Source organism: Eubalaena glacialis, chromosome 17 (genome assembly GCF_028564815.1).
Source record: "Eubalaena glacialis isolate mEubGla1 chromosome 17, mEubGla1.1.hap2.+ XY, whole genome shotgun sequence".
NCBI lineage: Eukaryota > Metazoa > Chordata > Mammalia > Artiodactyla > Balaenidae > Eubalaena > Eubalaena glacialis.
In genome coordinates, this window is record NC_083732.1 from 49,497,405 (window position 1) to 49,509,952 (window position 12,548).

The following is a 12,548-nucleotide window of genomic DNA, read 5'->3' on the forward strand; positions in this document are numbered from 1 at the left end:
TCATATTCCATTGTATGACTGTACCATAGTTTACCCATGTTACTGTTGATAGACATTTGGGTTGGTTGTAGTTTGAGGCCTTATGCTTGTTTCTATATGACCATTTTGGTACATGTCTCCAAGAGCCCAACTGCCAGAATTCTTCTAAATTGCACCTAAAGTGGAATCGTCGGGCTGTGAGATGTAGTCATCCTAAAAGGATATGCCCAATTGTTTTCCTAAATGAGTTTAACAATTTCCTGCTCCTGCCAGCAGTGGATGAGAATTCCTATCGCTCAGCATCCTTGCCATGACTTCATATTGTCAGATTTAAAACTTTTTACCAATTAGATAGGTGCAAAGTGATATCGAGGATTTAATTTATGTTTCCCTGATCAATAATGAGTTTGGTCATTTCAAATGCTTGATGGCTGTTCATAATTTCTTTTCTGTGAAATGCCTTTTACGTGAATTCCGAGAAAAGTCTTTGTCTGATTGTTTAAATATCTGGGCTATATCTGGGTCTGGTTCTATTGAGTACTCTATTTCCTGATAAAAATTCTTTTTATTTCTTGCTTATTTTATAACTCATAATTTTTTATTGGGAGCTGGATATCATCTGTAAGAGAACAGTAGAGCCTGAGGTGAACAGTGTACATGTTCAAAAATGAAAACGCCTCTTCTGTCAAGCCATTAGTGTGAGGGTGGTACAGTCCATCTATTTGGAGTTGAGCTAGGTTTGGATTGTATCATTTCTGTTCTTTCTTTTGGTGCTCACATACTTCAGGCTGCTGCTGCTAGTCTGTTTTTAGTGTAGGGGTTGGGTTGTCAGAGCAGTTTTCCCAGTGCCTTGCTTCACCCTCAGCTTTCAGCAGTCTCTGTATGCCTGCACCACAGAAGGGGTCTCTATGTGCCCTTGCCCTTCCCTTGGCTATGAACTGTTACTGCTCTGCTTGTTACTCACTGGAGGCTCCTGGCAGGGACAGGATGGTTTCTTGGTGCTTCTGCCCCTCAGTCTTAGCCAGGCTTTATGTGCCTGAGCTCAAGAGTGGGGCTTTCTCATTTGTTTATTTTTTGTTTTTATTTTCATTACTCTAGGAGGTGGATCAAAAAAGATATTACTGTGATTTATGTCAAAGAATGTTCTGCCTATGTTTTCCTCTAAGAGTTTTATAGTGTCCAGCCTTACATTTAGGGCTTTGATCCATTTTGCGTTTATTTTTGTGTATGGTGTTAGAGATTGTTCTAGTTTAATTTTTCTACATGTAGCTGTCCAGTTTTCCCAGCACCACTTATTGAAGAGACTGTCTTTTCTCCATTGTATATTCTCGCCTCCTTTGTCATAGATTAGTTGACCATAGATGCATGAGTTCATTTCTGGGCTTTCTATCCTGTTCCATTGATCTATATTTCTGTTTTTGTTCCAGTACCATGCTGTTTTGATTACGGAACTTTGTAGTATAGTCTGAAGTCAGGGAGGCTGATTCCTTCAGCTCCGTTTTTCTTTCTCAGGATTGCTTTGACTATTCTTTAGTGAAAATAAAAACAAAAATAAACAAATGGGACCTAATTAAACTTAAAAGCTTCTGCACAGCAAAGGAAACTGTAAACAAAATGAAAAGACAACCCACAGAATTGGAGAAAATATTTGCAAATGAAGTGACCGACAAGGGATTAATCTCCAAAATATACAAACAGCTCATGCAGCTCTATGTCAAAATTCAAACAACCCAATCAAAAAATGGGCAGAAGATCTAAATAGAAATGTCTCCAAAGAAGACATGGCCAAAAAGCACATAAAAAGATGCTCAACATCACTAATTATCAGAGAAATGCAAATCAAAACTACAATGAGGTATTACCTCACAAGGTCAGAATGACCATCATCCAAAAGTCTACAAACAATAAATGCTGGAGAGAGTGTGGAGAAAAGGGAACCCTCCTACACTGTTGGTGGGAATGTAAATTGTTACAACCACTATGGAGAACAGTATGGAGGTTCCTTAAAAAACTAAAAATACAACTACCATATTGATTCAGCATTCCCACTCCTGGGCATATATCTGGAGAAAACCATAATCTGAAAGAATACATGCACCCCGATGTTCATTGCAGCACTGTTTACGATAGCCAAGACATGGAAGCAACCTAAATGTCTGTTGACAGAGGAATGGATAAAGAAGATGTGGCACATGTATACAATGGGATATTACTCAGCCATAAAAAAAATGAATTAATACCATTTGCAGCAACATGGATGGACCTAGAGATTATCATACTAAATGAAGTAAGTCAGACAGAGAAAGACAAATATCATATGATATCGCTTATATGTGGAATCTAAAAAAATGGTACAAATAAACTTATTTACAAAACAAAAATAGAGTCACAGATGTAGAAAACAAACTTATGGTTACCAGGAGGTGGGGGGGAGGAGGGTAAACTGGGAGACTGGGATTGACATATACACACTACTATATATAAAATAGATAACTAGTAAGGACCTACTGTATAGCCCAGGGAACTCTACTCAGTACTCTGTAATGGCCTATATGGGAAAAGAATCCAGAAAAGAGTGGATATATGTATATGTATAACTGATTCACTTTGCTGTACAGTAGAAATGAACACAACATTGTAAATCAACTATACTCCTATAAAAAAATTTTTTTTAATTAAAAAAAAAAAAGAGTGGGGCTTTCTCAGCATTTCTGCTCCTCCCCCTGTGGAAGCCAAACTCTGCCATGAGTCATGGGGATGCGTACTGCGTCCCTTACCCAGGGGCAGCAGAACTCTTTACATCAGTGCAGAATTCTGGGCGTGGGCAAGTTTCCTGCCCTTGGGTAGGGTAGGAGTGCAGTTTCTACCCTTTTTCCTGTAGCCGCCAGCCTTTGCCTAGTACTGCCCTGCAGGACAGTTTTCTGCCTCTCCCCCAGGGGGAGATGGCCTCGGCTTCGTATGAGAGAAGGGTCCCGGAAGTCGGTGTATTTGCTGCCTGCTCCCGACAGCACCCGGTCATATGTATCCCTGCACCACGAGGTGGGCTCTCTTAGGGCTTCTGCCCTGCTCTTTATTTCCTGTGAGCCCCTGATGGAAGCTTGTGGAAAAGATCTGGAAAATAGGTACCTAGAGCCCTTATATGGGAGGTTCCCAGGGATTCTAAACTCTCATGTTAACACACACTCAGCCCTTTAAGAATTTGTTAACATTTCAGTTGTCTTCATTCTTGCTTTTATGACTGTGGCCTCTCGCTCCTGTCGCTGCTAAAGGCAGAAAGTTCATGTGTCCCACCTCTCCTGTGATGAGCTCATTATCCTCTGCAATTCAGTTCCTCTGGTTGAATTACAATATCAGATCTCTGATGGGCCTAAAAAAGTTGTGATTTTCTAGATTATCCAGATTACTCTTATTGTTAGGGTAGGGGCAGAATTCTCCTGTGGCTATCTACACCTTAGGAGGAAGCTGACTGATTTTTCCTCTCCCTGCCTCTACCCTCTCTATTCCCGTCCTCTGCCTTGTTTTTTTTCATAATACTTAAAACTACCATTACATTATATTTATTTATTGCCCGTCTCCCTCACCAGAATATAAATTCCATTAAGGCAGAATATTTGCTTGTTTTGTCCATTTCTGTATCTCTGGAACATAAGAGAAACTCAGTAAAAGCTGTTGAATAAATGCATGCATAAATGCCCAAGACCATGACATTTTCTCCAGGATCTTGCATTAGCTTGTTTTCATAAGAATGTACTTCTTCTGATGCTGTTCTCTTTCCCTTGTTCTGCCATGTTTTTCATATGTCCCATTTCGATTGTGTTCTTATTTATCTTTTAATCAAGCAAATCTGTTTGCCTTCAGTATCTCCATATGCCCCAATAACAACGAAGCGGGGGCTTGTCCTTGGGCTGCTCTCTGTCTACCCTTGATTTAGTGTATCTTTGCTCTCAGACCCACAGCTGGCCTGCAGGTGTTTCTGTGCCACTGCCAGTCTGATTCTTCATCCTCGCAGGCTGTCATCCAGTGCATCTCTGCCCTACTGCAGAAGTCCCCCCCCACCCCAAGACCTGAGCCTTTGGTGGTCAGGGCTAATGTGTGCCTCACAAATAGCAAACTCTGTATTTCAGAGCATCAGGGTTCCCTTTCTGCCTTCCTATTTGTTTTGTTGTGGCTGCTCTTGGCTCTTGCTGTTGTTTGAATAATTTTTACTCTTCACTGCATTTGGAAGAGATGGTGGTGAGATGGAAGCTGGAGGGCAGGGGATTGTTCAGTTCTCTGCCTGCCTCGGGGAGCAGCGCATAAGGAGGGTAGATGAGGGGGCACCCCACTTCTCTGTTGGTTCTAGGCCATGCTATTGCTCTAGGGGCTGCACATCTGGCAGCAGAACCGGTGCATTCCCTTATCTTTTATAACATGATCCTTTTTCATAAATCTGGAGTTTACTGTGTCTCTGAGTTGTCTGTTTTTGTTTTGTTTGCTTAAATCAGATCCAAATATGTTACAAGTAATGTTCATTTCTGCCTGACCCTTTGTTATGTTTTTCTGGGTTATCCTTTGTGAGGCTGCATTAAAGCATGCTAGCCAGACACCCTGTTGAATGAGACCTCCTGCACTACTATTTTCAAGGTTTAGGTTGAAGCTTTTATGATTAGGAAAATTCAAGTTCATTAAATATGCTACTGAATTAGAAGTAGCTTTTTGTCATCACCTAGTCTTTAAATCAGTTTATATTAAAATTACTACTATCCCATGGTAACCCCCAATATAGTCTGTTTTTGTACAAAAAAAAAAGTAAAACAATCTCTCTTCCATATCACTGTGCCAAAGACCTTATCCTATGGGATATCATTTAGTTTCCTATCATCAAACCATTTCCATCTTTTAACTATTAGTTTAAGTAATAATTCTGGATTAGAGAACAGAGATATTTCAGAAAACATAACGAAATATAATTGTAAAACAACCTCAGTTATTCTGAAGGAAGTCTGAAGGTTAAAACAATGGCTGCCTTGATTTAATTACTCATGTGTTATCTGAGAAAAAGTTGATTGAAACAGATTTTGACACTTTTTATCCAGTGGAACTTTAACTTCATTGGGAAAATGGTTCTGAGGGTGGTGAGAATGTTGACTAATTGGCTTGTTCATCCCACATGGGATTACACCACTTTTTGAATCAGAATTTCCTGCTATTGCAACACGTTTTTTTCTTTTTTCTTTTTTTTCCGTAGAAACAATCTATTTGGGTTCATTACATGGCCATTTGTTAGTCTGGGGCATTGTACTTGTTTATGACTACAATGAAGTCATAGTAAGCCGGGTCTGCCTGTATATACAGAGTCAGTGGGAGATCCTGCAGCTGCTCAGGGAATGAGGCAGTGCAAGGGGTCACCCTGATATTTTAAACCCAAAATCCTGCTTTCCCGAAGTCCTGGGGCATTTTCATGTTAATCATCAAGAAGATTTGTTCAACTTCGGTTTATTTATTTACTGTATGCTGTACGTAGAATCAATCTGTTGAACTTGGTTTTTTTAAGCTTTTTTTTTTTTTTTTAAGAGATTGGAATTTATTTATTTATTTATTTATTTATGGCTGTGTTGGGTCTTCGTTTCTGTGCGAGGGCTTTCTCTAGTTGCGGCAAGCGGGGGCCACTCTTCATCGCGGTGCGCGGGCCTCTCACTATCGCGGCCTCTCTTGTTGCGGAGCACAGGCTCCAGACGCGCAGGCTCAGTAGTTGTGGCTCACGGGCCCAGTCGCTCCGCGGCACGTGGGATCCTCCCAGACCAGGGCTCGAACCCGTGTCCCCTGCATCAGCAGGCAGACTCTCAACCACTGCGCCACCAGGGAAGCCCAAGCTTTTTTATTGAAGTGTAATATTCTCAGAAAACATGCACAAATCCTAAGTGTATAACAAGATAAACTTTTACCAACTGAGTGCGCCTGTGTAACCAGTACCCAGAAAAAAGAACGTGACCAGCACCTGGTCAGGAAACAGAACATGACCAGCACCCAGCAGCTCGACTCTGTCCTCGTCCTGTCACTGCCCCTCCTTACCATGGGTAACCACTCTCCTGTTTTGCTTGTTTTTCTATCTTACATAAATGGAATTATACACGATGTATTATTTCTTTCATTCTTCATTATGTTTATGAGGTTCGTGTATTTATTGTGTATTGTATTTGTTCATTCACACTGCCGCGCAGCGTTCCATTGATCAATACAACACACTATTCATTCTGCTGTTGACAGGCATTTGAGTAGTTTTCTTTGCAGGGGAGATGGGAGTTATTATGAATACTCTCTGAACGTTCTAGTACATCCCTTCTGGTGAAAGCATTCATATGCATCCATTCCTGTTGGAGTGTAGCTGGGAGTGGAATTGCTGGGTCCTAGGGTGTGTGTATGTTCAGATTTAGTAGATAAGCCAGTTTTCCAGAGTGTTTGTAAGTATTTATACTCACACTTGATGTATGTGAGTTACAGTTGCTCCACCTCCTCACCAATACTTTCTGTCTTTTTCATTTTAGCTATTCCAGTGGATATGTACTGAATGTGGTTTAATTTATATTTCCTTGATGATAATGAACCTGAGCAACTTTTAATATGATTATTAGTAATTTGTATTGATATATCCTTTTTTTTGTGAGTTGTCTGTTCAAGTTTTTTGCCCATTTTTCTATCATTTGACTCTCTTTTTGTTACTGTTTCATAGGAGTTCTTTATATAATCTGGATATGGGACCTCTGTTGAAAATATGTATGGTAAATATTTTCTCCTCTGTGGGTTGCCTTTTCATTCCTGTAATGGAGTCTTTTGATGAACAAATATTCCTAATATTTTAAAATCCAATTTATTATTTTTTCTTTTATGATTTGCACTTTTTTGTCCAGTTTAAGAAATCTTTGCCTGCTCTAAGTTGACAAAGCTGTTCTATGCTTTCCTCTAACATCTTTACTTAAATTTGTAATTCATCTGACTTGATATTTGTATACTACATGATCTAGAGATCAAGATACATACTTGCCATGTGGATATCCTATTAACCCAGCATCATTTTACTTGGTTTTTAACTTGTTTAAAATATGTCCATACACGGGGAGGGGGAAAGGGTAAGCTGAGACGAAGTGAGAGAGTGGCATGGACATATATACACTACCAAATGTAAAATAGATAGCTAGTGGGAAGCAGCTGCATAGCACAGGGAGACCAGCTCGGTGCTTTGTGACCACCTAGACGGGTGGGATAAGGAGGGTGGGAGGGAGACGCAAGAGGGAGGGGATATGGGGATATATGTATACGTATAGCTGATTCACTTTGTTGTACAGCAGCAACTAACACAACAATGTAAAGCAATTATACTCCAATAAAGATGTTTAAAAAAATAAAAATTAAAACAAAACAAAACAAAGAAATAAATAAAATAAAATATGTCCATAAAATTTAGTTTCACTGAAATATTTTTTTATATTTTCCTGGAGAGAATTACTAATTATTCTTGAAAAAAATTTAAACCTATGGTGATGTAAAATTTATAATATAATCAACAGATTTATTTAACACATAAATTGAGATATTTCTTAAAGGTTCTTCTGTTTAATTAGACTCTAGTTTGTAGCTCCAGCATACTTATTTATTCAACACCAGAGTGATTTATAATGCACAAAGCACAATAATTAAAAACAAATGAATTATTCTCACTTTTTCATTTGAATTCAATTCAACACATGTTTATTATTTGTCTGCTAGAATTTGGGACAGTTGAGAATATGGTTGAAGTTTTGAGCTCCATTTTTATGTCATTTAGGTTTTAAGCCATATAATAAAGTAGTCAAATATCTGTCAGTAATAAACCATTTTTCTTTAGTATTCAAAATTATATTAATAAAGAGAAGTACAAGGTGAGAAGTTTTATTACTATTAAGATGACCTTACACCTCTATACCAAGTTTTCCACTAGTAATGACACACATCTTTTAAGAAGTAAAAATAGAAAATATAAAAGTTTCATTTCTGTATTTGGAATGCCTGTGACTGCTTCTTTGATGTCATTTCTGCTTAGTTTTATTTTATTTTTTTCTCTTTTTATCATTTGTTCTAGGTTGTACTGGTCAGTGGACATCTGGACAGCTGGGATGTCGGGCAGGGTGCGATGGATGATGGTGGAGGAGCCTTTATATCATGGGAAGCACTGTCGCTTATTAAAGATCTTGGTAAATATTTAGTAAGTCGTTAACCAATGTGTGAGAGTGTCAGTGGTGACGTGTTTAACTCAACACACAAAATGCTCAACAGATTCGTTATTATGCAATGTTTAAAGATCCTCCTGAGGTCTATATGCTTTTTGTCAGTTGATGTCCAGAAGAAAACTAATTTGTCCCCTTAAAGAAAGAAATTTTTATTCAAGTGTCCACCAGGCAGCCAAAGTATCAAATATGATCAGCCACTGGGGAAAATGAACAAGAAAATAAAACTGTAGCAAATGCCACCGCATCAGCTAGAGATTATGTAAGGAAACCATAACCAAGTGGAAAGAAAAATCAGCAGCTCCCCCACTTCCTTTTCCTTGTTTGTCTTCAAAGACATCATCAAGCTGTTAGGATAGCTTTACTGCAGTCGTCCTTCCATGATAGAAGTCAAGGAGCCAAAGTAGGCCTGAAGGAATGATTCTTTTGGCTACAATAAGGAATCTAGGATGAAAAATTGGACCTTCCAGGTTAACCTAGACATGGGACAGGCATCAAAAGGAAAGACTAATTGTGAAAACAGTTTATTTTGATGACCCTATTTACAAACAAAAAATATACATTTCCTCTCTGTGTGCTGGTCAAAAGGTGGATTTTGAGCGAGGTTAGAAATAATGAAACAGTCTGAAATGAAACTTCCGTGTCTGAATCAGACCAGTGGTGGTTTTGAAAATGCCTCATCAGCAGAACGTTTTATATTGTAACTGTGGAGTAACCTTGGTTTCAGATGTAGTAAAGATCAGAACATTCCTTTTGGTGAAGGCATTCCATTGCTTACTTAAGTACACATGTGTTTAAATTCATGCTTTTCCTCTGGCTTTTAATGAACCCTTCTAATCCTAAATCAGCCCATTAAATAATTGTTCATCTTAACTAGACTACTGACATTGTCTTGGTCGAGGCAAATATTTAGTGTATCATTTTGCTTTATGTCTTACTTGTGTTTTAAAAATGGAGAAATGGGAAGGTGATTGTGCATGTTTTTAACTTCTAAAGAGGCCGGTGTCTCTCAACCTTGGCATTATTGACACCTGGGGCCGGATAATTCTTTGTTGTGAGGTGGGTCCCGTACATTGTAGAATGTTTAGCTGCATCCCTGGCCTCTACCTACTAGATGCCAGTAACACCTTTCTCCCCCAGCCCCTAAGCTGTGACAACCAAAAATGTCTCCAGACATTGCCAAATGTCCCCAGCAGGTTGAGGGCGGAGAGAGTGGCACGTAAAATTGACCCACTAAAAGAAGCTATTAAAAATTTTCTAGGAGACCTGAATACGAGGTCGTTTTTTAAAAAATGAAACAAACTAATTGGAAACCTTACATTGTATATACTTATACTTTTAACATCATTACCATACTGAGCACCTACTATGTGAAAGCATTTTGTAAAAGTTGGGCATACAGAGAGGTTTAAAGCATGTCCTCTATTCTTAAGACCCTTAGAATATAGTTGAAGACATACATATGCACCTACACACATAGTTATCAATAAAGACATAATATCAAGTCTACTTTTAGAATTGGGTAAGGTTTGAGAGAGATAAATTGCCCAGCAAATAGAACCGAAAAACACTCATTCCTTCAGAGGAGATCTGGGAGACTCCATTTGTGAATTCTCTCCTCCTCTTCCCTTAAAAAAATTACTCCCTTGGCTATCTGTTCTCTCTGTCCTTAACTTCATTCCAGAATGAAGTGGGTTCTAGAGATGAGGCAGGCAAATATCCAACAGTTTCCTCTTTACAGGGCACAGATATTTATTTTAGAAGTTAATTTTATTCCCAGATGTTCCAACCAGCTTGACAGGAGGCAGAGTGGTAGTGTAAAAAGAGAACTGGACCCACCTCAATTAGATTTTTAGGTCCCTCTGTGCCACAAACTACTTTTTTGGCCTCGGGCAGGTCATTTGAACTCTCTGGACTTCGTTTTCTTCACCTCTGTTCAGCTGTTAGCTTCCAGAGTATTTTTATCTGCTCTAGATTGGCATAAAAATTGTGTCTCCTCTACGCTTTGAATCTTACTTCTTTAGTACTCAGCATGGGACCCTAAATCACTGTTAATTGAGTTGAATTCAATTGCATGAATAAATGTCAAACACCATGCAAAGGTGAATTGAGTATCTTTCTCCAGCTCTGAAAGTATACTGACTTCAGTTGCCTTTGATAGCTAGTAATCAGTCTCCTTCAATTCAGGACTTAACTCTCCTATAGATTTCTGAAAACCTATGTAAACATATGAATTCAACTCTAAAATAAAGACTAATATTTCTTTTGAGTAGGTGTTAAGAGGCAGCATGGCATACTGTTAAAAAAACACTCTGGAGCCAGACTGCCTGGGTCTATCTCATAAGGTAGCTCTGAAAATTAAATAATCTATTCACATAATGTACTTAAAACAGTGCCTAACCCAACCCAAATACACAATAAATTTTAACTTTTATTATTTAATAAGCATGCTCTGACAGTACCATATTTTTTTAAACCCCACACCTGCTTTGCCTCCTAACTTAATATGTTAATTGTACTGATGTAACTCTAGGGCCAGCTGCTATTGTATCCCTAAATATCCTTTCCCTTTACTATTTAAGTCACCATCTCTTGTATGATGGAAATCCACTGACCCCTTCACTATTTTCCACTTTCATACTAAATTTTCAAGAGTCTAAATTTCTCCTGGCCACTTCCTGCTTAAGTTGAATGCCTAGAATCCACGCTATACCTCATATCCTATGATTGCACCCACTGAGTCTCACTCTTTAATTTTAAAATTAAAATTAGATTGTGGATTTCTGTTTGTAGATTGTGTTCGTGTTTCAATATGAAGAACTAGGTCTAACATGTCACATATGCCTTCTAGGTGAAAATTAATGATATACTTGAATAAGAAATAGCACTTTGGGCTAAAGGCCAAGAAATGGGTTCATAATTATATTACTTAATTACATTGACCCCAAACTGTTTAGTTGGTAAAATATGAAAGCTCTATGGCAATCTCTTTTTCCAAGAAAAGTGAGACTCCTTTTGGCTGCTATTCCTTGGACAATATGTCATGCAGAATGCATGTCAAAGTCCCTCAGTGGGGCTTGTTAATTTGAAGTGTTGGTCCAGTGAGACTTTCTGATATTTAGAAATATTGTTCGAAGATTCATCCTTCGTGTCTTTTCTCCTTTATTCACTTCTTTCACTACTTTTATAAATTCACTCTTTTGCCCAAGCCATCAGCTAAAACCATATTCAATTAATCTAACAGAAGAGATATTTGTGCTTTGCAAGTATAACCAGTCATTCCTGAGTAACTGTCAACAGAAGGCTATTTGCTGTGAAATGCCATTGAATACTTTTTTGTGTTTGTGGTTTACTGGACTTGAAAGTGTTTATTTGAAATGTCATTTCCTGGAATGTTCTGGTATCAGTGGACAAAGCCTATGGCCAAAGATCTTATGCTTGAAAATGTTCATTTGACACTTGAATAATAAACCACCATCCATCCCCAAATTCTTCCAACTTTACCATTTTCCATGAAGTTAGAATTTTACGTTTTCAGGCCTAAACAAACGGGAAAAATAATTAACAGTACTACCTGGTTGTTGAAATGTTGGATATGTGTGAAACATCTTTTTAGAGAAATTTAAACGTGAGCATCTTGACTATGATTTTTATACAGCTTTAAGTCTGTGTGTTAGAAAAAATATTTTATTTATATATTTCTTCACTCATTCACTCAACAAATATTTACTGTATACTGATTGCATGTCAGTGTGCCAGATGCCTTGTAACAAAGAGGAATGAGACTGGTCCTTGAAGTCTTTGAAGTAGGAGAGACATTTAATTCAAAAATTGCAATGAAATTGTTGTAAGCTCTTTAACTGAAATACGTGCAGATTACTTCGGGCACCTGGTAAAGGGAGAGACCAGCATGGCTTGGCTGGGTCAGGGCGCCTTCACAAAAGTGATATTTGAGCTTTCTTTTATAAAGATAAATAGAATTTCCTGAAGCAAAAGGGGCGCAATGAAGAATTCCCAGCAGATTATAGAGCTTCCAGTCCTGTGTACCATTAAAAATGAGGAGAAAACTGTTGACAATAACAGCCATGGGATTGGGGGGGAAGAGAGGGTTTGCGGAATTGCAGGAGATACTCTTTTTACCTGATATATATTAGATTTTTGTGTAGTAAGCATGTGTTACTTTAGTAATTAAGAAAAAACTCTCAAAAGACAAAAAAAAAAAATTATTGGTCTTACCATCACCGTAAACACTCTGTTAACAGGAACTACAGAGCCAGAGGTAGGAAGTAGGAAGAGTCATGCAGGAGTCACCAAGGCCCAGAAGTACAC

The 12,548-nt window shown here is 38.3% G+C and overlaps 1 protein-coding gene across 2 annotated transcripts in view; it reads left to right on the forward strand.

The window, feature by feature from the left end:
* CPQ (carboxypeptidase Q) overlaps positions 1 to 12,548 on the forward strand; it is a 523,824-nt gene that overhangs the window by 334,605 nt on the left and 176,671 nt on the right. For both annotated transcript variants that reach the window (XM_061171373.1, XM_061171374.1), the window contains exon 5: positions 8,075 to 8,186. In XM_061171373.1, coding sequence (XP_061027356.1) covers positions 8,075 to 8,186 — 112 coding nt within the window. The remainder of the gene's footprint in view (positions 1 to 8,074; positions 8,187 to 12,548) is intronic.